We start from the raw sequence: 26,225 nt of genomic DNA on the forward strand, positions 1-26,225 counted from the left end.
CTGAAAGGATTATATTGAAGAGAGGGAAACGGAAGTGGGATGGGGAAAGAGCGAACAGATGCGAGAGAATAATAGTCAAGAATTCGAAAGGGCAATGATATAAAAGATTGAACAGTTTAGAAACAAAATGGGAGAAATGAGAGGAAATAGAATAGCCAAAAGCAGCTTTACTGGTCAAAAGTTTGGAAACCTAAAGGTTTGTTAATGTTTTTGCTCACCCATCCTGCCTTTATTTGATTAAAAATACAGTAAAAAGAGTTATACTGTGAAATATTATTACAATGTAAAATAACTGTTTTCTATGTGAATATATTTTAAAATGTAATTTATTCCTGTAATGCAAAGCTGAATTACTCCAGTCTTCAGTGTCACATGACCCTTCAGAAATCATTCTAATATAATGATATGCTGTAAAAGAAACATTTATTATTATTATTAATGTTAAACACAGTTGTGCTGCTTAATATTTTTGTGGAAACTGATATTTGGGGGGATTCTTTGATGAATAGAAAGTACAAAAAACAACAGCATTTATTATAAATATAACTTTTTTGTAATATTTGTTAATTTAATAATTGTCTTTTTGGGTCAATTTAATGTGCCTTTGCTAAATAAAAGTGTTAATTTCTTCTTTTTTTAATCGTACTTACCTCAAACTTTTTTTCAGGGTTCTTTGATTTAATAGAAAGTTTAGTATTTTAATATTTAATCATTTAATACATTTTTTGTACTGTCTTTTTTTTTTAATTGAATGTGCATAAATAAATAAATACTTACCCCAAACTTTTGAATGGCAAAAAAGCAGTAAAACTTGATAATAATAATAATAATAATAATAAGAAGAAGAAATTATCTTAAAATGATTACTGAAGGATCATGTGACACTGAGTAATGATGCTTAAAAGTTTGTAATATATTTTTAAATGTATTACAAAAAAAAGTTACTTTAAATTGTAATAATAGTTTCAGAGTATTACTGTTTTTACTGTATTTTTAATTACATTAAAGCTGCACTATGTAACATTTTATCAGTAAAATATCCAAACACCACTAGGCCAGTGTTATATATTTTGTTCAGTACTTACAATATCTCAAATGTTTCCGACTATTTGTAAATGGTGAGATGCTATTTTACCCGAGGAACCGGGACGTGTGAGGGCGTGGCCTGTCGATGACATCATATCCGCGTTCCCCTCGGTTTGCGGTTTTATTCTGCAGAAACGCTTTACTCTCACTGCAGTGTGAACAAGTGTCATAGCAGCGGCTGAGAGAACACAGAGTAACGCCATCCCATCATCAACACACTCTAATATGATGATATGCCAGGCAATTGTTATGAACTAATGCTGATGAATAATGACAATGTTTACTTTACGATGTTTATATAGTAATGTGTTTTAGACGGTTGTAAGTATATTTTATCTCCTGAACTTGAATGAGCTCCTGCACCTGCAATAGAGGCGCAGCAGACATTTCAAAATAAGAGTCCCGGTGTATTTCGAGCTTGTTTATAATTTAAAGTCACGCATTATATATTCGTTTTTGGTTACACAATAAACTGTATTTAATTTAATTCCCATTTAATTCATAGTCAGGAGGTAAGACCAGTATTTGACACATATTCAATAAAGCATCAGGGTTATAATGGCTAACCAAAACCATTAAAAAAATCTTAATTGCTTGAAATTAAATAAATGTTAACTGAAATTTAAAAAATAAATAAACAAACTTATTTAAAGCTTTAGCTTAACCTGATATGACCTACTGACTAAAACAGAAATACAAAGTTATAAAAACTATATAGATGTTTTTAAAAAAACAAACAAAAAAAGTGAATTGAACTCTCTTTTGTGTATTTTTAATGTCAAAAACAAAATTATGTCAAAATGTCAGTTCAAGTGACAGTCGGTTATGTAAGGCTTAAATGCTTAATGTATTACAATTTAACTAAACTCATTACATTTTAGGAGACTAAAACTAGACTAAAAACAATTCAGGTGACTAAAACTAAATGGCATTTTAGTCAAAAGACTATGACTAAAACTAAATCAAAATTTGCTGTCAAAATTAACACTGCTCATACTACAGTAACGTTAATAATCACATCCAGTCCTATCCCGATTCTTTCCCACCGGCTGAGGTGAAGACCACATGTCCCAAGAGTCTACGTTCAACGTCTACGCCTTTATTTTGAACAGGCGACCTCTAGTGGACAGAAAAGTTACATAGTGCACCTTTAAATGTTGGTAGTGTGTGTGTGTGTATATAAAATGTTTTTATTGTTCTAAGAGCAGGCAGAATAGACAGCCACAATCTGTATTTAGCATCCTTGCTAAAACTTATGCTAACCTGTTAAAGCGAAAATGTTTACGCAGATATTTATAACATATCTATAACGTCACTTTTTTTTGTAATTGACAAATTTGTGATGAAGGTTTGAGGTAAATGCAGTGCATGATGGGCATCTTTCTCCGGCCTGTCGGGGGGGTAATGTGTGATGTCTGTGTGAAGGCTTTTTGTGGTTTTATTGTTGTTGCGTATTTTACAGCATTAGGAACTGTGGGAAATTTTGACCCTCCAACAGGTCAATGACGTTGGTAATTTCCCTTTCATTTATTTGTTTTTCCTCATTGAACAAATTTCAATCTAAGCTAATGCTAAGCTACATTAGCACAAGTCTGACAAATTGATTGCTTTGACTGAAAATCACATGTGATTCTGTTTAATTACTGTGGGAACATGAATCAAGCTTTATTTTTGGTTTGTTTTTTGTTTTTTTTTACTTAAAAATTCAAGTGTTTAGTAAGATACAGTACTTTGTCTTTGTAAATAAACATTTCTTCAATGTGGAAAAAACTAGTTTGCTTATTTTAGAGCCTTTACAGTTTCTTTAGTACTAAAACAAACTTACAGACACACATTACTTGACAGTTTAGTGTTGTTATTGTTCTTTTAATATTTTAGTTTTGTCTGATTTTTTTCACACCCCCTTTAATAACTTGATTCCACGGCAATAATGATACTTACTTGAACACACACACACACACACACACACACACACACACACACTGTTTGCCTTTATTTCTTTGAATGATGTTGCCGTAATTTTTTCCATCCTTCATTTGAAATGCTGTAGAGAAAAGATTTTACTACAATTGTCTAATCTATTTTAATAGAATATCTGTCTTACAATGTGTATGTCTAAATATTGTGCTAGTTTAATAACTGAATGGCTATGCTTTCAGAAGTTTGTGTGTTTCAATTATACAACACATTCATCAGATTATTTCTGATTTTCAGCAAGGTGGAGGCAATGCTGAGAAGTTTGACTATGTAAGTATAATAGAATGTCGTTAGGTTTGTATTGTTGCTCATGTTGAGAGCTGTGTGGTTTAATGAAGTGTTTTGTTGTCGTAGGTGATGAACTTTATGAAGAAGTTGGCCGGAAATGAGTATGTTGGTTTCAGCAATGCTACGTAAGTGTTCCAGATACTAATAGAATATAACGTTAGGGGAACGTTAGAAGATAACATTAGGGGAACATTAGAATATAACATTAGGGGAACGTTAGAGGATAACGTTAGGGGAACATTAGAATATAACGGGAATATTAGAATATAACATATGGGGAATATTAGAGGATAACGTTAGGGGAACGCTAGAATATAACATTAGGGGAACGTTAGGGAGGAACGTTACAATATAACGTTAGGGGAAGGTTAGAATATAACATTAGGGGAACGTTAGAGGATAACATTAAGGGAATATTAGAGGATAACGTTATGGGAACGCTAGAGGATAACATTAAGGGAATATTAGAGGATAACGTTAGGGGAACATTAGAATATAACATTAGGGGAACGTTAGAGGATAACGTTAGAATATAATGGGAATATTAGAGGATAACTTTAGGGGAACGCTAGAGGATAACATTAGGGGAATATTAGAGGATAACGTTAGGGGAACATTAGAGTATAACATTAGGGGAACGTTAGAGGATAACGTTAGGGGAACATTAGAATATAACATATGGGGAATATTAGAGGATAACGTTAGGGGAACATTAGAATATAACATATGGGGAATATTAGAGGATAACGTTAGGGGAACATTAGAATATAACATATGGGGAATATTAGAGGATAACGTTAGGGGAACGTTAGAGGATAATGTTATGGGAACGCTAGAGGATAACGTTAGGGGAACATTAGAATATAACATTAGGGGAACGTTAGAGGATAACGTTAGGGGAACGTTAGAATATAACGGGAATATTAGAGGATACATTAGGGGAACGTTAGAGGATAACGTTAGGGGAACGTTAGAATATAACATTAGGGGAACGTTAGGGAGGAACGTTACAATATAACGTAAGGGGAATATTAGAGGATAACTTTAGGGGAACGTTACAATATAACATTAGGGGAAGGTTAGAATATAACATTAAGGGAACGTTAGAATACAATATTAGGGGAACGTTAGAGGATAACGTTAGGGGAATGCTAGAGGATAACGTTAGAGGAACGTTACAACATCATTAGTGGAAGGTTAGAATATAACGTTAGGGGAATGCTAGAGGATAATGTTAGGGGAACGTTAGAGGATAATGTTAGGGGAACGCTAGAGGATAATGTTAGGGGAACGCTAGAGGATAACATTAAGGGAACGCTAGAGGATAACATTAGGGGAACGCTAGAGGATAACGTTAGGGGAATATTAGAGGATAACTTTAGGGGAAGGTTACAATATAACGTAAGGGGAACGTTAGAGGATAACGTTAGGGGAACGTTAGAATATAACGGGAATATTAGAGGATAACGTTAGGGGAACATTAGAATATAACATTAGGGGAACGTTAGAGGATAACGTTAGGGGAACGTTAGAATATAACGGGAATATTAGAGGATAACGTTAGGGGAACGTTAGAGGATAACGTTAGGGGAACATTAGAATATAACATTAGGGGAACGTTAGGGGAAGGTTACAATATAACGTAAGGGGAATATTAGAGGATAACGTTAGGGGAACATTAGAATATAACATTAGGGGAACGTTAGAGGATAACGTTAGGGGAACGTTAGAATATAACGGGAATATTAGAGGATAACATTAGGGGAACGTTAGAGGATAACGTTAGGGGAACGTTAGAATATAACATTAGGGGAACTAGGGAGGAACGTTACAATATAACGTAAGGGGAATATTAGAGGATAACTTTAGGGGAACGTTACAATATAACATTAGGGGAAGGTTAGAATATAACATTAAGGGAACGTTAGAATACAATATTAGGGGAACGTTAGAGGATAACGTTAGGGGAATGCTAGAGGATAACGTTAGGGGAATGCTAGAGGATAACGTTAGAGGAACGTTACAACATCATTAGTGGAAGGTTAGAATATAACGTTAGGGGAATGCTAGAGGATAATGTTAGGGGAACGTTAGAGGATAATGTTAGGGGAACGCTAGAGAATAACAGGGGAACGCTAGAGGATAACATTAAGGGAACGCTAGAGGATAACATTAGGGGAACGCTAGGGGATAACATTAGGGGAACGCTAGAGGATAACGTTAAGGTAACGCTAGGGGATAACATTAGGGGAACGCTTGAGGATAACGTTAGGGGAACGTTAGAGGAAAACATTAGGGGAACATTAGAATTTAATAGGGGAATGTTAGAGGATAACATTAGGGGAACGCTAGAGGATAACATTAGGGGAACGCTAGAGGATAACGTTAGGGGAACGCTAGATGATAACATTAGGGGAATATTAGAGGATAACGTTAGGGGAACATTAGAATATAACATTAGGGGAACGCTAGAGGATAACGTTAGGGGAACGCTAGATGATAACATTAGGGGAATATTAGAGGATAACGTTAGGGGAACATTAGAATATAACATTAGGGGAACGTTAGAGGATAACGTTAGGGGAATGTTAGAATATAACATATGGGGAATATTAGAGGATAACGTTAGGGAAACGTTACAATATAACGTAAGGGGAATATTAGAGGATAACTTTAGGGGAACGTTACAATATAACATTAGGGGAAGGTTAGAATATAACATTAAGGGAACGTTAGAATACAATATTAGGGGAACGTTAGAGGATAACTTTAGGGGAACGTTACAACATAACACTGGGGAAGGTTAGAATATAACGTTGGGGGAATGCTAGAGGATAATGTTAGAGGAATGTTACAACATCATTAGTGGAAGGTTAGAATATAACGTTAGGGGAATGCTAGAGGATAATGTTAGGGGAACGTTAGAGGATACATTAGGGGAACGTTAGAGGATAACATTGGAAGCGTTAGAGGATAACGTTAGGGGAACGTTAGAAGATAACATTAGGGGGACGTTGGAGGATAATGTTAGGGGAACGTTAGAATTAGGGGATGTTAGAGTATAGCGTTATATGAATTTATATTATAACGTTAGGGAAATGTTAGATGATAGTGTTAGGGGAACATTAATATATAACAGGAATCTTAGAATATAATGTTAGGGGAACGTTAGAGGATAAGACAAGACTTCTTGAAGTATTTTCTCAGTTAAATAAACAGTTCAATTATCAAGTAGACAGCCAGTACTAAAATAAACAACAGAATCAAACTACAAACAATAGAACAAATACAAATGAAATCATGTATATCTTAATGGCAAGAAATTGAACATTCAGAACTAATCGAATGTTAAATGTTGTTAATATCACACCACACTCAACTTTTGACATACAGTAGTGACACAAACACTTCTTTAGATTTAACATTCATTCTTGTTCTTGACAGGTTTCAGTCAGAGCGATTGTCAGGTGACAGAAACTTTGCCATTGGTTACTACTTGAAGGAGAAGAAGGTGCGTGTTTAAACATTTTACCGGAATTTGGAGACCATTGAAATTCCACTAATTTTATTTGTTTTCCATACGTACAGTGTTTCCCAGAGGGTACAGATATGATTTCCATCCTGGACCTCTACTTTCAGGTTAGTATAAGTTTGTTCGTTTGGAAGTGAGTGTTGAATATGTAGCTACCAGTTCACTTCCAACATTAAAGTGCCCCTATTATGCTATTATTAAAGGGTTAGTTCCCCCAAAAATGAAAATTCTGTCATTAATTACTTCCCCTCATGTCGATCGACACCCATAAGACCTCCGTTCATCTTCAGAACACAAATGAAGATATTTTAGTGTAAATCTGATGGCTCTGAAAGGCCTCCATTGGCACAATGCACAGTTCACTCTCAAGACCCTTAAAAGGCACTAAAGACGTTGTTACAAAGTCCATCTCACTACAGTGGTTCTACAATAACTTTATGAAGCGACGAGAATAGTTTTTGTGCGCAAAAACACCCTAAATAACGACTTATATAGTGATGACGATTTCAAAACACGGCATCATGAAGCTTCGAAGCGTTATGAATCAGTGAGTCGATTCAGCAGTTTGAATCGCCAAATTTCAGCAGTTTGGCGGTTTGACACGCGATCCGAATCATCATTCGACTCACTGATTCATAACGCTTCAAACTGCTGAATCGACTCACTGATTCATAACGCTTCGAAGCTTCATGATGCCGTGTTTTGAAATCGTCATCACTATATAAGTCGTTATTTAGGGTGTTTTTGCGCACAAAAACTATTCTCGTCACTCCATAAAGTTATTGTAGAGCCACTGTAGTGAGATGGACTTTGTAACGACGTCTTTAGTGTCTTTTAAGGGTCTTGAGAGTGTAAAGTGCATTGAGCCAATGGAGGCCTTTCAGAGCATCAGATTTACACTAAAATATCTTAATTTCTGTTCTGAAGATGAACGGAGGTCTGACGGGTGTCCAACGACATGAGGGTGAGTAATTAATGACAGAATTTTCATTTTTGGGTGAACTAACCCTTTAAGGCTCCTAATGTAGTTTTGGAGTCTCCTACAACAGGTTTACAAGCATCAAAGGTCAAAAAACACTTCAATTTTCTCATAATATACATTACAGCATCACCACAATGTTCAGTAATTCTCAAATGAATACGTCCAACTTGTTTTTTTTATTAATTTGGCTATGTTTAGCATGAGAATCAACTCTTTAACAGTGTAAATAAGTCTAAAACATGGCATTAGAAGCAGGGCTCTGAACCGGTTCAAGGAACGAAACGAACAACATTTTAAGAGGAACGAAAACTAAATCAAAATCAATTTGAATCGTTCTGAACAGAAACGTTAATTTGAAATGACCATTAACCGGTTAATAACGTTATTGTATCGTTCTCTTTAATATTTTAATTTGGCAGTGACCAATCATGAATAGAGTAGCTACAGCATGTGACGTTGACGGATCAAGTGAAATGTCATCTATGAATCAGTCAGTATGAGCGCGCATTTACATGCCTCAAGTACATTTCTTTCCCTCATGAGGTCTACAATGAAAGCGCAGGTATTGGAGGAAATTCTTTTCGAACGTTTAAATAAGCAGTTCGGACTTTAAGCTCAAATAGTCTGATTTAGGCTAGTTTGTGGATTTTGTTTAAGCCTGTCCAAGCAGGCTATAGCATCTATCAAACATTTTTCCTATAGTCTTTCAGATTGCCAATACAGGACAGGTCAATGTTTTCTATATAGACGGTTGATGCTTCGTATTAAATGGTGTTATATTGCATTAAATGATCAAGCTTTATTAGCGGACTGAATTTGATTATGTGATGCAGTGTTGCGCAGTGTTTGCTTTGCTCTTTTAATGCACCGTCAACTGGTAATTTCAATGGTTATCCAGTTTATTTATTCTTTATTCATGTAATTTTTCGTGTTGAAAAAAAAGTTATGTACAAAGAATGTTATCACTCTTCTGAAAAGAATAGGCATATAGAGGCCACTTTCCGCTCCATTAAAACAGGTCAATATTTGTCCCGCTGTTTATGCTTTGTAATTAATGCATGTATTTCTGTTGTGGCTTTATGAAATAATTATTCAAGTTTAATTATCATGCGTTATATTATTATTGAGTGAAAATAAGTCTTTATTTATACATATTCGTTTCAAGTATAGGCTAAATTAAAATAACGTTATTAACCATTATTTTTTCAAATCAAACCGTTTTCGGAACAGTAATGTTTAATGAGAAACGCAAAAACGGAAACGCTATAATATCGATTCTGCTCGGAGTGAACCGATTGATATTTTTTCAGTTTTTAAGCCCTGATTAGACCCCCCCCCCCCAACATTACACACTAAAGAGCGTATAATAGGACCCCTTTAAGATAAAAAAATCAGAAAACCTATGATTAAACATGTTTTTGTTTTGTTTATTCAGCTGTGCTCCATTGAGGTAACCTGCGAAAGTGCCAGTGTGATGGCGGCTACCCTGGCGAACGGCGGCTTCTGTCCAATCACAGGCGAGCGTGTGCTGAACCCGGAGGCCGTACGGGACACTCTGAGTCTCATGCACTCCTGCGGCATGTACGACTTCTCCGGACAGTTCGCTTTTCACGTGAGTTTCGCACGCACACACACCTGGCGAACACATTCACAATAGGGCTGAACGATATATCGTTATCGTATCTATATCAAGATATGAACTTTCAAGATATTACTATCGAAAAAAGCAACGATATAGACGATATAGATTCCCCTCTCCGCGCTCGCTCTGCACACAACTCTGGCAGTCACAACAAACATCAGTTTTACGAGTGCCCTTGAATGCACTGCTAAAGCCAGCGCACACACACTACAGGGACGTGGGAACTATATTGTGGGGGGGGGGGGCGGCGTTTCCATGGTGACGCGTCATTACTTGTCACGTGACACACCGCAGCAGCAACAGCGCTAAATGAATGATGATCTGCTTTTATGTAATTTTTTCCTTTTTTATTCAGAATATTCACAAATGTGTTCGCTATGGCATGAAATATCTGATATTCTGATTGTCAAACACATGCAAGTGGAAGTATATTGTTGTTTAAACAGCTTTATAACGATGGCGTTAGTTGAGCTGTATGCGCGATCGGCGCCGCCGGGTTAGTTTGTGAGAATCGGATCTGTTGGATTTACAACCTCTATGTTTACAACACGTGAATTCATCCACTTCTCCCGAAATACTTCAAAGTAAGTGGCTGGTGAACTGGGAATAGAATAGAGTAAACATTGAAGTTACTTACACAATGTGTATCTGATATGAATAAAACGTGTCGAATTATAATGGAAAGGATTATTATTGCCTCTTCCATAGACATCAGTGTGTATTTTACAAACTCTAAATGTATTGTTTTTTTAGTACTTATGTGAATTGATGTGTTTGAAACCTAAAATAAACAGTATGTGGTTGAAAACACTGAAAAGTTGTGATATATGACAGCTCTGAGCGCGCCTGTCTCTGGCTAAATTCAACATTTTATCACTTGATCATACGTGCGAAAGGCTTAAAAACAATACATTTTCTGACACAAATTTTTGAAATGTAGGCTTAAATCAAACACATTTTAATTCAGATTCTGGTTTTCACCGAACACGTAGTCATATCGTATTGTATCGATATCGAGATATCTGGCATGAAAATCTAGATATGAAATTTTGTCCATATCGTTCAGCCCTAATTCACAATCTACGTCAAATTGTGTGTGTTGTGCTGTAGGTTGGTCTTCCGGCTAAATCTGGTGTTGCCGGAGGCATCCTTCTGGTGGTGCCCAATGTGATGGGCATTATGTGCTGGTCTCCTCCTCTCGACAAACTGGGCAACAGTGTGCGAGGAATCCAGTTTTGCACGGTACTAAATGGATATCATCCCAACGAATGAATTGATAGATTTCTTGCTCTTTCACTGCATCATTCGTTCTTTCCTTCTGCAGGATCTGGTCCAGCTCTTCAATTTCCACAATTATGATAATTTACGCCACTTTGCCAAGAAACTGGATCCACGCAGAGAAGGCGGAGACCAACGGGTGAGTGACAGATTCAACCTTCCAATCACAAACAACATGCAGTTGATGCAACTCGGGGTGGGCCATTTGAATATTGTATTAAATTCATATAGATAATGAAAAAGCACTTATTAGATAAAAATAGGTATGTCGTCCTTAAAGGAACACGCCACTATTTTTGAAAATAGGCTCATTTTTCGACTCCTCTAGAGTTAAACAGTTGCTTTTTACCATTTTCGAATCCATTCAGCCGATCTCCGGGTCTGCACTTTTAGCATAGCTTAGCATAGATCATTGAACCTGATTAGACCGTTAGCATCTCGCTCAAAAATGACCAAAGAGTTTCAATATTTTTCCTATTTAAAACTTGATATTGATATTACGCAGCGCCTGAAAATAGTCCCCAGCACTCTCTGTGTGAGCAGGTTGTCACGTTGGTTATGTTGACGGAAGTTAGCCTATTTTCAGGCGCTGGGGGGGCGGCTCACACCTCTTGATTATTACGCAGGATTGAGAGTATAGTTCCTGCCATATCGGCCTAGAAAATCACAACTTTTCATTTTCCGTCGGTCTTAGTACACGATGTAACTACAGAAGAGTCAAGTTTTAAATAGGAAAAATATTGAAATTCTTTGCTCATTTTTTGAGCGAGATGCTAACGGTCTAATCAGATTCAATTATCTATGCTAAGCTATGCTAACAGTGCTACCACCAGACCCGGAGATCGGCTGAATGGATTTGAAAACGGTAAAACTCAAATGTTTAACTCTAGAGGAGACGGGAAATTAGCCTATTTTCAAAAATACTCCCTTCGTTTTCTGTTGCTAACACTGTTAAGCTTTCCTACTAGTGCTTGCTTTGCTGCTACCATCATCAGATTAAGTCAATTAATATGATTTATTAATAATAATTAAGTATTATCTGGATTAATTTATATTATATATACAGTACCGGTCAAAAGTTTGGAAACATTACGATTTTTTATGTTTTTGAAAAAGTCTCTTATGCTCATCAAGCCTGCATTTATTTAATCAAAAATACAGAAAAAACTGTAATATTGTGAAATATTTTTACAATTTAAAATAATTAGGGCTGTCAAAAGATTAATCACGATTAATCGCATCCAGAATAAAAGTTTGTATTTACATAATATGTGTGTGTGTACTCTGTTAATTATTATTTATATATAAATACACACACAAGCATGTATTTATTTAAGAAAAAAATATTATTTTTATACATAAAACATTTATATTTATGTATATTATAGATTATATAAATGTATATACAGTATATACATGCAAATATTTCTTAAATATATACATGCTTGTGTGTGTATTTATATATAAATAATAATTAACAGAGTACACACACATATATTATGTAAACACAAACTTTTATTTTGGATGCGATTAATCACGATTAATCTTTTGACAGTCCTAAAAATAATGTATTTCTGTTTTAATATACTTTAAAATATAATTTATTTGTGTGATGCAAAGCTGAATTTTCAGCATCATTACTCCAGTCTTCAGTCAACATGCTTTTATAACCTGTTATACTTTTTTAAGGATTCTTTTATGAATTTCTATAAAATAGAAATCTTTTGTAACAATACACACTAGCGTCCAAATGTTTGGGGTCAGTTATTTTCTCTTTTTTTGAAAGAAATTCATACTTTTATTCAGCTAATATGTATTAAATGTATATATTGTAAGAAAATATTTCTATTTTGAATAAATGCTGTTCTTTTATAAATTAATATTCATCAATGAATCATGAAAAAAGTATAAAATATGAAGCAGCACAACCGTTTCCAACATTGATAATAAATCAGCGTATTAGAATGATTTCTGAAGTATAATATATCATTTATTTTATGGGTAACACTTTAGAATAATGGTCATTAGTTAACATTAGTAAATAAAAATAGTAAACTAACCATGAGCAGTACATTTATTACTGTATTTGTTCATCTTTGTTAACGTTAGTTAATATAAATCCAGCTGCTCATGTTAGTTCACACTGCATTAACTAAACAAGATTTTAATAAAGCATTAGTAAATGTTGAAATTAACATTAACAAAGATTAATAAATGCTTTATAAGTGCAGTTCATTATTAGTTCATGTTAACTAATGACCATTATTCTAAAGTGTTACCATTTTATGTATTACTTTATTCTTTATTTTAATGAATGTAGGCCTACTTCGTGTTTGTTTGATGAGCATAACTTTAGACATTTGATTAAAACCAAATGGCATTTAAAGGGGAAACTACAACACTTCTGTCATTGCAAAATGGCTCAGAAAAGTGATGCTAGTTTGCAGATATTTTAGTATTAAATGTAATTAAAATCGTCTGTTTTGCACTCGAGGCCACTGTATATCCCACCTCTATATGCAACTAATGCAAATGATCTTGTAACGTTGACACAGTGTGATTGTGTGTGTGATTGTGTGTGTGTGTGTGTGTGTGTGTGTGTGTGCTGACAAACCGTCCTGCAGTCTTAACCTGTATTATTGCACTTCTCTTGGCAATTGCGTATCTCTTTTCCTCTTCAATGTCTGCCCTCTGCTGGAGGACGAGTGTACTCTCTGCTTTTAATCACCACTGCCACTATCCATGTGACTTGATTTAGGATTATACTCTGCATACTCCTGCTGAGATATAATATAAATACCATCTTTACATTTCTAATCTAGCCATTAACACCTGATTGACTGGCTTGCTTAAAGGATTAGTTCACTTTTAAATAAACTTTTGCTGGTAATTTACTCACCCCATGTCATCCAAGATGTCCATGTCTTTCTTTCTGCTGTCGAAAAGAAATTAAGGTTTTGGATGAAAACATTCCAGGGTTTTTCTCCATATAATGGACTTCAATGGGCCCCAAACGGTTCAAGGTCCAAATGACAGTTTCAGTGCAGCTTCAAAGGGCTTTAAACAATATCAGATGATGAATAAGGGTCTTATCTAGCCAAACCATCAGTTTCTGCGAGAAACCCAGCAGTATTTATGCTATTATTTTACCTCTTTGGTTGCCCTAGGCGAGATTGAGTTTTGCGCCCCCGTTAATTGTTAAGCCCACCGGCAACTATAGTTGCTGCAGTGTATAGTATAAGTATTTTTCTAGATATTATCCATGTTTTATATCTTAATGACACACAAGCAAACAACCAAATAAAGGATTTCAAGGAAAAAAAAAAAAGTATTAACTTCCTTCCTGTCACATGAGACTGCCAACTTCCTACCCCTACTTCCAGGAAGTAGGTATTATAAGTAATAAATAAGTATTTTTTGTTGAGATATATATCTACATAATCATGAAGGTCTCTAGAATCATCCAAAGAAAAAAAAATCTTACAACAGATCTATAGTTTTTTGTATACTTAGTCAAAAGTCCAAGAAAATGACTTGTAAGTACATATAATGTGGAAATGGGATATACTGTGTTAACAGGTTAATAAATCAAGATTTTTGGTGTTGTTTAGTGCTTTTTGCTTTCATAATATCCCACCTAAAACATAACTTAACCCCTTTAACTAGCATCTCTACTGTACAGTAGACCTTAATTCAATAGGGAAAAATATCATATTTTATGATATTATGTCTTGCAAGGGCCCAAATATTGAGTTGAGTTTGGAATGGATGCATTTCAATCTAATCGGTCAAGGACCCTAAATCATTTTATGACTAGTAGCTTACAACCATTGTAATGTGGAAATTCAGACAAGTTTACATTTACATTATTATATGAAATCACCTACTACAGTCAGCCATTGAATACTATGGGACTATTGATTTTATTGTTTATGTTTGACTGAATTGTTTGCTTTATTTCATGTGTAGCTTATTATACCTTTTACAAGTAAATACTTTTGTATTATTGATCATACATAAACTTGCATTTAACAAAAAGAGACTGTGTTGTGTTTCATGTCATTTAATGTTATCACAGTGATAATCATATTGTCTGAACCAGATATTAATATACAGATTTTCTCCTCATTGTTGTCACTACTAGAGCAAGCTCCTGATTGGTTAACGCGGCGCGAAATATCCGCCAAAGTTCAGATTTTTCAACTTGAGCAAATCGCGCGAATCTCGAACCTCATTATCGCTTGCACGGATCAGTAGAATGAGGCATCTACTATGGATATATCTATGACCACGATCTAATTTGACCTTACTTAGCCGAAGTTATGGCTGGGCTCAGAGATGATCATGTTCGTCTGATAAGAGGTAAAATAATAGCATAAATACTGCTGGGTTTCTCGCAGAAACTGATGGTTTGTCTAGATAAGACCCTTATTCATCATCTGGTGTCGTTTAAAGCCCTTTGAAGCTGCACTGAAACTGTCATTTGGACCTTGAACCGTTTGGAGCCCATTGAAGTCCATTATATGGAGAACAATAATTTCTTTTCGACTGCAGAAAGAAAGACATGGACATCTTGGATGACATGGGGGTGAGTAAATCATCAGCAAAAGTTAATTTAAAAGTGAACTAATCCTTCAAGTTTCCACCGCTCCCGTGTTTTCTTCTTTCTCTGCCATCCGTACTAATCCCAGCAGGAAGTTCCCTGATGAAATGATCTAATGTGATAATCTATATTGGTTGAAGCGCAGCAGCAGCAGCAGCATCTCGAACCGCTGGACTATACGAGCCTTCAGAAGGAACTCGCGCTCGCTGACAGAGTGTGGAAGAAAGTGTGTCCTTCTGAGACGGACGAGGACTCTTCCACCTCTGTAGTCTATAGGATGGAGAGAAACTAGAAGAGCCACTCCTCCCTCACTCAACAGCGCACACTCTTCCTCTCGGCAGCCATCATACACTCATTTTCTTGGGTTCATCAGTCCTTGGGATTAGAGAGGTTGTTTTGATTTTGATTTGCATTGTTTAGTTTGATTTGGTTTTGTTTTATTTTTTATCTCGCTTCATTTGGTTTTGTCTTGATTTGTTTTGTTTTGTTGTTTGATTTGATTTTGTCTTGATTTGTTTTGTTTTGTTGTTTGATTTGATTTTGTCTTGATTTGGTTTTGTTTTGATTTTTTTGCTTTATTTGTTTTTGTCTTGATTTGTTTTATTTTGTTTTGCTTTGCTTTGTTGTCTGATTTGGTTTTGTCTTGATTTTGTTTGGTTTTGATTTGGTTTTGTCTTGATTTGGTTTTGTTTTGATTTTTTTTTGCTTTATTTGTTTTTGTCTTGATTTGTTTTATTTTTTTCTGCTTTGCTTTGTTGTCTGATTTGGTTTTGTCTTGATTTTGTTTGGTTTTGATTTGGTTTTGTTTTGATTTTTTTTTTTGATTTTTTTTTTTTTTGTCTTGATTTGTTTTATTTTGTTTTGCTTTGCTTTGTTGTTTGATTTGGTTTTGTATTGATTTGGTTTTGTTTTGATTTGTTTTGCTTTATTTGTTTTGTCTTGATTTTTGTTTTGTTTGATTTTGCTTTGTTTGATTTGGTTTTGTCTTGATTTGTTTTGTTTTATTTTGTTTTGCTTTGCTTTGTTGTGTGATTTGGTTTTGTCTTGTCTTGGTTTGGTTTTGATTTGTTTTGCTTTATTTGGTTTTGTCTTTATTTGTTTTGTTTTATTTTGCTTTGCTTTGCTTTGTTGTTTGATTTGTTTTGTTTTATTTTGTTTTTCTTTATTTGGTTTGTCTTGATTTTTGTTTTGTTTTATTTTGCTTTGTTTGATTTTGTTTTGCTTTATTTGGTTTTGTCTTGATTTTATTTTGTTTTGCTTTATTTTGTTTTGTCTTGATTTTGTTTTGCTTTGTTGTTAGATTTTTTTTAAATAGATTTGGTTCATTTGATTTGGCTTTATTTTGTTTTGTCTTGATTTTGTTTTGTTGTTTTATTTGGTTTTGCTTTGTTTTATTTATTATTATTTTTTTGCTTTGTTAAGTTTTATTGGGTTTTGCTTCGCCTTTTTGTTTTATTTGATTTAGCTTTATTTGTGTTTGTTTTGTTTTATTTTGCTTTGTTGTTTTATTTGGTTTTACTTTTATTTGTTTTAATAGGTTTGTTTTGTTTTTGCTTTTGTTTCGTTTCGTTTTATGTGTGTTTGTTTTGTTTTATTTTTGTTTTTAGCTTGAAATGCACACTATAGAACATGCCAAAAACCTTTAAACCCAATGTGCAGTTATTTTGTTCAATTTTGAGGTATCAGCAAGGACCAAACGAGACAATATGATACCAGTATCTGGGTAACAATATAATAATATTGCCATGCAATTTTTTTTATTGTATCTTGATTCATATATTTACTGATTTCCCCCACCGCTAGCTAAAATACTTTCTCCTGTCCTGGTTTAATGTGAAGAGATATCTAACCTAATAAATAAACCATACGTACGTTGACTTCCTGAACCTGCCCGACACGGCAACATTGTGGTTCTTGAGTGGTTAGGAAACCCATTTAAAAACAAGTATTTTTGCAATTCTGTTTGTTGCTGCTACCGGAATTAGGACGATTCTAAGGGCCCACACACTTGTGGGGCCCCCAGAGCTCGGTTTTATTAGTAGTAACAGTACTAGTAGTAATGTAATAGAAATTATAAATGTATAATCGACCAAAGAGTTAAAAATATAACAAAATGAAGGCTTATTTCAAAATGACATTTGCTCAAATCCCACTCCGACATGACATTTCTCTGTACTGGAGGCTACTAAAACTGTTGTAGCCTTTAAGAAAAGGTATTTAGTTTTATATTTATGTTTAAAAAAATGTATGTCTATGTTGTCAATCTATGTTGATTATGAAAAGTGAACAGCATAAGATGTGCAATGCCAGGAGATATGGAGTGGGTTTTGTATCAATTGTATCTTAATTTTAATCAATGTTTCATCAGCCAATGGGGGCATTCAGTGTTGAGCGAGCAGAGCTTAATTGGTCAGTATTATTAAATTACAGACAGATTTTGGATAGCTAGGTTGGTGTGGTAGAGGGCCCAACATCATATTCTTTCATAGGGCCCTGTCAGGCTGTATTGGTAAATGAAAATGTTTTTAAAGGATTTGATAGAGCTGATAAATGTGAACAGGTACAATCTGAGACTAAATCCTCCAGTTCTCTGGGTTCAATCCAGCAGCCACAGTCTAATTGTGTTTGTTTGCACACACAAAGAATGTGTTTTGTAAATGATCAATGGAAGGAATTGTACAAGCACAAAGCAGACCGTATGCTTCAAAACCAAACAAGTGATTAACGCTAACTAGAGCGAAACTAGTCGACTGAGATCAGATAGGAAAGAGTGTGTCACAATGCAAGTTTACCTTCATGTCATCCTGTGTTCAAATCATCTGTAACCCTGTTTTCACTTGAATTAAATATTTACAGTAGACCAGAAAAGTTTTTATCACGCTGTCCGTTTAGAGAATCTTTTCTGAAACTGTGCCTCAAGTTACAAATTGCTGAATTAAAAGTCTACTTTTTAAACGGACTACTTGAACATTTATTTTAAAGAATGTATTGCTGGATTTCTGGCATTTATTTGCTCTTATAAAACCTTTGGAAGGGATTGTATGTCTGTTACCTGATACAGTTTTTAAAACAAGGTATTATCATTGACATTATGAAACGGTTCTGCAATATGAATGTGAACTGAAATGCGCAACCATTTGTTTGTGCCGATAAGATCATCTTCTTTAAACAAGCTTGACTTGTCTTTATTTATTTTGTCATTGTGGTTTTTACTGTTTTAATAAATGATTGATCGAATTTGACTTGTTTCTGTTCTTTTACGCAAGTGTTTGTTTCGTTTAACCGTCCTTTTGATAGGATCTTTGGCCGATTTGTTCTAGTTTTTCGATGTCGTCCTGATGTCGTTAATGTACCACAAACAACTCGTTTGTTTTCTTCCAGGTCAAGTCCGTCATCAACCTGCTGTTCGCGGCCTACACAGGGGACGTGTCCGCTCTGAGGAGGTAGCGAAAACCCTGTTAACTCTACACAATTTGCGCAGTTTAAAGGGTTAGTTCACCCAAAAATGAAAATTCTGTCATTAATTTCTCACCCTCATGTCGTTCGACACCCGTCAGACCTCCGTTCATCTTCAGACACAAATGAAGATATTTTAGTGTAAAGCTGATGCTGAGAAAGGCTTCAGATAGGCCTCCATTGGCATTCAGTACATTCACACTCACAAGACCCGTAAAAGGCACTTAAAACATCGTTACAAAGTCCATCTCACCACAGTGGCTCTACAATAATTTTACGATGCGACGACAATAGTTTTTGTGCGCAAAAAAAAATCTAAATAACACCTTTATCCAATTTGTTCTTGTCTTCCGTGTGTGCCTCCACGACGCATGCGCGAGAATATGACACAGATCCGGCGTTCGGGAATCCATGAAATGCACACTCTAACCCCATTTTGAGAACTACGCCGAGACCTAAAGCACGATCAGTGTAGAATCCAACAGCTTAGACACGCGCGTCTTCCTCTGCTTGTAAACAAATCTCTTCTGGGTCATGTGTCCGAATGCCGGATCTGCGTCATATTCTCGCGCATGCGTCGTGGAGACACACACGGAAGACAAGAATAAATTAGATAAAGTCGTTATTTTGATTTTTTTTTGCGCACAAAAACTATTGTCGTCGCATCGTAAAATTATTGTAGAGTCACTGTGGTGAGATGGACTTTGTAACGATGTTTTAAGTGCCTTTTATGGGTCTTGTGAGTGTAAATGTACTGAATGCCAATGGAGGCCTATCTGAAGCCTTTCAGAGCATCAGCTTTACACTAAAATATCTTCATTTGTGTCTGAAGATGAACGGAGGTCTGACGGGTGTCCAACGACATGAGGGTGAGGAATTAATGACAGAATTTTCATTTTTGGGTGAACTAACCCTTTAATCCCATTAAACCCTCCGTTTTGTTTGGTGTAGGTTTGCACTCTCATCGATGGACATGGAGCAGAGAGATTACGACTCGAGGACGGCTCTTCATGTGGCGGCCGCTGAAGGTAGAGAGACTCTTCTGTTGATATCATGTTAGGGTTAGACTTGCTGTTTGTTTCCTGTGACTGGCCTCGTTTTCTCTCCCCGCTGTGTGGAAGTCATGCTAATGTGCACTTCTGTGTGTTTCAGGTCACGCTGAGGTGGTGCGTTTTCTCCTCGAAGCCTGTAAGGTGAACCCGGTGCCCAAGGACAGGTGCGAATCTCCAAAACTACTAGCGTAGATCTTGTATCTTGTGTATATACACCGATCTGGCATAACATTATGACCGGTGAAGTGAATAACACTGATTATCTCTTCATCACCTGTTAGTGGGTGGGATATATTAGGCAGCAAGTGAACATTTTGTCCTCAAAGTTGATGTGTTAGAAGCAGGAAAAATGGGCAAGTGTAAGGATTTGAGCTAGTTTGACAAGGGCCAGATTGTGATGGTCAGAGCATCTCCAAAACTGCAGCTCTTGTGGGGTGTTCCTGGTCTGCTGTGGTCAGTCTCTATCAAAAGTGCTCCAAGGAAGGACCAGTGGAGAACCGGCCACAGGGTCATGAAGGACCAGTGGAGAACCGGCCACAGGGTCATGAAGGACCAGTGGAGAACCGGCCACAGGGTCATGAAGGACCAGTGGAGAACCGGCCACAGGGTCATGAAGGACCAGTGGAGAACCGGCCACAGGGTCATGAAGGACCAGTGGAGAACCGGCCACAGGGTCATGAAGGACCAGTGGAGAACCGGCCACAGGGTCATGAAGGACCAGTGGAGAACCGGCCACAGGGTCATGAAGGACCAGTGGAGAACCGGCCACAGGGTCATGAAGGACCAGTGGAGAACCGGCCACAGGCTCATGAAGGAACAGTGGAGAACCGGCCACAGGGTCATGGAGGACCAGTGGAGAACCGGCCACAGGGTCATGAAGGACCAGTGGAGAACCGGCCACAGGGTCATGAAGGACCAGTGGAGAACCGGCCACAGGGTCATGAAGGACCAGTGGAGAACCGGCCACAGGGTCATGAAGGAACAGTGGAGAACCGGCCACAGGGTCATGAAGGACCAGTGGAGAACCGGCCACAGGGTCATGAAGGACCAGTGGAGAACCGGCCACAGGGTCATGGAGGACCAGTGGAGAACCGGCCACAGGGTCATGAAGGAACAGTGGAGAACCGGCCACAGGGTCATGGAGGACCAGTGGAGAACCGGCCACAGGGTCATGAAGGAACAGTGGAGAACCGGCCACAGGGTCATGAAGGACCAGTGGAGAAGCGGCCACAGGGTCATGAAGGAACAGTGGAGAACCGGCCACAGGGTCATGAAGGACCAGTGGAGAACCGGCCACAGGGTCATGAAGGAACAGTGGAGAACCGGCCACAGGGTCATGAAGGAACAGTGGAGAACCGGCCACAGGGTCATGAAGGACCAGTGGAGAACCGGCCACAGGGTCATGGGCGGCTGAGGCTCATTGATGCCCGTGTGGTCCGATCAAACAGACGAGCTAATGGAGCTCAAACTGCTCAAGAAGTTAATGCTGGTTCTGATAGAAAGGTGTCAGAATACACAGAGCATCTCAGTTTGTTGTGTATGGGGCGGCACAGCCGCTGACCAGTGCCCATGCTGACCCCTGACCTCCGCCTAATCTCAATCCAATCGAGCATCTGTGGGATGTGCCGAACAAACAACTCCGATCCATGGAGGCCTCACCTCGCAACTTACAGGATTTAAATAATCTGCTGCTAACATCTTGGTGCCTGATACCACAGCACACCTTCAGGGGTCTAGTGGAGTCCATGCCTCGACAGGTCAGTGCTTGGAAGGTGGTCATAATGTTATGTTCGGGGTGTATATATATATATATATATATATATATATATATATATATATATATATATATATATATATATATATATATATATATATATATATATATATATATATATATATATATATATATATATATATATATACACTCACCTAAAGGATTATTAGGAACACCTGTTCAATTTCTCATGAATGCAATTATCTAATCAACCAATCACATGGCAGTTGCTTCAATGCATTTAGGGGTGTGGTCCTGGTCAAGACAATCTCCTGAACTCCACACTGAATGTCGGAATGGGAAAGAAAGGGGATTTAAGCTATTTTGAGCGTGGCATGGTTGTTGGTGCCAGACGGGCCGGTCTGAGTATTTCACAATCTGCTCAGTTACTGGGATTCTCACACACAACCATTTCTAGGGTTTACAAAGAATGGTGTGAAAAGGGAAAAACATCCAGTATGCGGCAGTCCTGTGGGCGAAAATGCCTTGTTGATGCTCGAGGTCAGAGGAGAATGGGCCGACTGATTCAAGCTGATAGAAGAGCAACTTTGACTGAAATAACCACTCGTTACAACCGAGGTCTGCAGCAAAGCATTTGTGAAGCCACAACACACACAACCTTGAGGCGGATGGGCTACAACAGCAGAAGACCCCACCGGGTACCACTCATCTCCACTACAAATAGGAAAAAGAGGCGACAATTTGCACGAGCTCACCAAAATTGAACAGTTGAAGACTGGAAAAATGTTGCCTGGTCTGATGAGTCTCGATTTCTGTTGAGACATTCAGATGGTAGAGTCAGAATTTGGCGTAAACAGAATGAGAACATGGATCCATCATGCCTTATTACCACTGTGCAGGCTGGTGGTGGTGGTGTAATGGTGTGGGGGATGTTTTCTTGGCACACTTTAGGCCCCTTAGTGCCAATTGGGCATCGTTTAAATGCCACGGCCTACCTGAGCATTGTTTCTGACCATGTCCATCCCTTTATGACCACCATGTCCCCATCCTCTGATGGCTACTTCCAGCAGGATAATGCACCGTCACAAAGCTCCAATCATTTCAAATTGGTTTCTTGAACATGACAATGAGTTCACTGGACTAAAATGGCCGCCACAGTCACCAGATCTCAACCCAATAGAGCATCTTTGGGATGTGGTGGAACGGGAGCTTCGTGCCCTGGATGTGCATCCCACAAATCTCCATCAACTGCAGATGCTCTCCTATCAATATGGGCCAACATTTCTAAAGAATGCTTTCAGCACCTTGTTGAATCAATGCCACGTAGAATTAAGGCAGTTCTGAAGGTGAAAGGGTCAAACACAGTATTAGTATGTGTTCCTAATAATCCTTTAGGTGAGTGAATAATGTCATGAATTGTTTATTTTAAATGTTTGTGCTGTATATCCACCCATTCGACTTCCATATTAGTTGTTTTGTTTCAGTCAAAATGACTTGGCGGCACAGAACTTAAACTCTATTAAAGGAAGGTTTGATCTGTGTCCAGGTGGGGCAACACTCCCATGGACGAGGCTATTCATTTTGGCCATCATGACGTGGTCACAATCCTCCAGGACTATCACAACACCTACAGCCCCAAGGAGAGCTGCGCCGACAGCGAAAAAGAGACGGCAGAGAAGAATCTGGACGGCCTGCTGTAGAGACCAAAACACTTCCGATGTTTCCCAGTGAGTCTGTGTGTCTGAGGTACGCATTCAAGAAGAAAACATACACAACGCCAACAAACAAGTGTTTGGTCCCTTTTACCCTGTTTTGTGCTGTTTGTGTGTGTGTGAGACCTCTGGTCATTTTGTTTTATCGTACACTCGTAGCGTCTTATTTAGCTGGATCTCCACGTAAACACAATACACATTTCATATACTCGAAACAAGTGTATATAAAAAGTGTATATGTACATTAATTTACTGTCTGAGAACCCTGATATTTAAAGGCAGCTTGACTGGAAAGGCATTGGGTCAGATGTCATTCTGATTTATTTTAATTCTTCTTTATCCTCTACTTTAGTCTCAACTCCGTTATAAATCAACATAAAGGCCAGTACTTTATGCCTTTTTAATTGTGTATAATCTTGTGAATATGTTCCAAATATGAGACTGTTCTTTGATTGTCAAAAATATTTGCACTCTTTTATTATTATTATATCTATTTATTTGTCTTTTTAAAATATTATTTGTTTTCTAAGTGTGTTATACAATTTGTTAACATTAGTTAAGTTGGGTATCATAATAATTAACAATTTATAAATATACATATAAATATGTTTGTTCAACATATTTTATGCCGTCAATGTATAATTTAAAATGTATTCGTATAAAGTACCGGTCAATGACTCTTTTTAATGTTTTAGAAAGTGCATTTATTTGATCAAAAATACAGAAAAAAATTGTGAAATATTATTACAATTTAAAATAACTTATTTCTATTTTAATATACTTTTAAAATATAATTTATTCATGTGATCAAAGCTGAATTTATCATCATTACTCCAGTCTTCAGTGTCACATGACCCTTCAGAAATCATCCTAATATGATGATTTATTATTAATGTAGCTGCTTAATATTTTTTTACAACCTGTGATAATTTTTTCAGGATTATTTGATGAATAAAAAAGTTAAAAAAGAACAGAATGTATTTAAAATATAAATATTTTGTAACAATACATACGTTCAAAATTTCGGGGTCAGTCATTTTTTTCTTTTCCTTTTTTTAAAATAAATGAATACTTTTATTCAGCCAAGACGTGTTCAATTGATAAAAAGTGACTTTCCTCATTGATAATAATGTAATAATAAATGTTTCTTGAGCATTGAATCCTCATATTTGAATGATTTCTGAAGGATCATGTGACACTGAAGACTGAAAATTCAGCTTTGATCACAGGAATAAATTATATTATAAAATATATTCAAATAGAAAACAGTTATTTTAAATTGTAAAAATATTTCACAATATTACTGTATGTTTGATCAAATAAATGCAGCCTCGGTGAGCAGAAGAGACTGGTAGTGTATAGCTAATGTTAACAAATTGAAACTTATTATAAAATGTTTCCAAAAATGACTTTAAAGCACTAGAGGACCATATTTAGCACCTGCCTGTTCATTGTCCTATGGGAATTTCCTGTATTTTCTAAAACTATATAATCTAAAAAAAAACACATTTCAATACTTAAGTATACTGGAAATCTTGCAAAACTCCAGGATGTGGAACTGGATTTTGTCTTGGCAATAGGACAATCGGGATTGTTGTTTAGCTATCGTAGGAAGAAAAAGGACCAAGCAAAAATGTTCTATTTTCAGTTTTATTCTCAGTTCATGACAGTACAAGGTTGAAAGTTGAAAACAAACAAAAATGCACTGGTATTAACGGCGACTGCAATGGTCGAAACATGTCCCGCGGGTTGTGTAAAATCTCTAGGAAACCGAAGGTCCATGTCTATAAGCACATGCGAACAAGCACACTGATTGTTTTATGTACAGTTTGGATGGCGACGAGGTGTGTGTATACTTGAAAAACCTCAACTATGTGAATATTTTCTAGTGGGACACTCTTGTTGAAGTATTGTAAATGTGTTTTGTAGCGCGTGTGTGTGTGAGTGTGTACATGCTTAACTGGGAAATGTTATATATTGAAGAAAAAAAACGGCCATAAAACAATTTTGTTCACGTGTCGCACTTTAGTTGCTTTGTGTACTCTCTTTTTGTGTTATTTATTTCCTGCTATGAATGTAATGCATTTTTTGTGTTGTATTTTATTATTGAATTATGCAATGCTGTAGATTTGTTCGAATTTAACGTCGAAGCTGGTGAATATATTCCATACTAGATAAAAACAATAAAGACATTGAACACAGATTATAAAGGTTTTACAGTGTTTTTCAGACGATATGGGGAAAAAAATATGCTTTCCGGTTATGCTCTGGCCAATATATGTGGGGTTTTGGTGTTGTTGATCTGTGTCAAAAGGTGCAAATTTGGAAGGATTTCCACAGTAATTTTCTATACAGCCCAAAACAAAGTAGACAAATATTGCTCTGCAATTAAACACAGTGCTACAAATCCAGTGCAAAAAAAGTAGAAACAACAACATAAAATACATAAATTGGACATAATACTAATAAAGCACCAGCAAGTTTAAAGGAACAGGTTGACTTTTGGGGACTTTAGCTTATTAATTGTAGTTCGATAAGTCCATAGATACCATTCTCATCTCAGTGCCATAACTCTGTCTGACGCACACACCGCTAGCCTAGCTTAGCACAAAGACTGGAGGTGAATGGCTCCAGCTAGCCTAGCTTAGCACAAAGACTGGAGGTAAATGGCTCCAGCTAGCCTACTGCTCAATAAGTGACAAAATAACGCCAACATTTTCCTATTTACATGTTGTGATGTGTGTAGTTACATTGTGTACTAAGACCGACGGAAAATGAAAAGTTCTAGGCCGATATGGCAGGAACTATACTCTCATTCCTGCGTAATAATCAAGAGCTGTGAGCCGCCCCATGAGCGTAATGATATTACACAGCGCCTGAAA

The 26,225-nt window shown here is 36.7% G+C and overlaps 2 protein-coding genes across 14 annotated transcripts in view; one reads left to right on the plus strand and one right to left on the minus strand.

The window, feature by feature from the left end:
• glsa (glutaminase a) overlaps positions 1 to 25,553 on the plus strand; it is a 47,601-nt gene extending 22,048 nt beyond the window's left edge. For 2 of the 6 annotated variants that reach the window (XR_013815801.1, XR_013815802.1), the window contains exons 8-19: positions 3,301 to 3,333; positions 3,418 to 3,476; positions 6,796 to 6,862; positions 6,940 to 6,990; positions 9,301 to 9,477; positions 10,618 to 10,749; positions 10,832 to 10,924; positions 18,770 to 18,831; positions 19,796 to 19,872; positions 19,997 to 20,060; positions 23,178 to 23,874; positions 24,706 to 25,553. Coding sequence is in view for 4 of the 6 variants with exons in the window: in XM_079807545.1 (XP_079663671.1) it covers positions 3,301 to 3,333; positions 3,418 to 3,476; positions 6,796 to 6,862; positions 6,940 to 6,990; positions 9,301 to 9,477; positions 10,618 to 10,749; positions 10,832 to 10,924; positions 18,770 to 18,831; positions 19,796 to 19,872; positions 19,997 to 20,060; positions 23,178 to 23,331 (969 nt within the window). In the remaining 2 variants the exon portion in view is untranslated. Of the gene's footprint in view, positions 1 to 3,300; positions 3,334 to 3,417; positions 3,477 to 6,795; positions 6,863 to 6,939; positions 6,991 to 9,300; positions 9,478 to 10,617; positions 10,750 to 10,831; positions 10,925 to 15,533; positions 18,624 to 18,769; positions 18,832 to 19,795; positions 19,873 to 19,996; positions 20,061 to 23,177 lie in introns of those variants that run through there. The other 4 variants (XM_079807545.1, XM_079807544.1, XM_079807546.1 and 1 more) reach the window with 2 other exon arrangements.
• Positions 24,976 to 26,225, minus strand: part of stat1a (signal transducer and activator of transcription 1a) — a 36,096-nt gene continuing 34,846 nt past the window's right edge. For 2 of the 8 annotated variants that reach the window (XM_079807539.1, XM_079807540.1), the window contains exon 26: positions 24,989 to 25,852. The gene's annotated coding sequence lies outside the window, so the exon portion shown is untranslated. Of the gene's footprint in view, positions 26,014 to 26,225 lie in introns of all 8 variants that reach the window. The other 6 variants (XM_079807536.1, XM_079807541.1, XM_079807537.1 and 3 more) reach the window with 5 other exon arrangements.

The sequence above is a fragment of the Gobio gobio genome (assembly GCF_949357685.1).
Source record: "Gobio gobio genome assembly, chromosome: 24".
In the NCBI taxonomy this organism is placed as follows: domain Eukaryota; kingdom Metazoa; phylum Chordata; class Actinopteri; order Cypriniformes; family Gobionidae; genus Gobio; species Gobio gobio.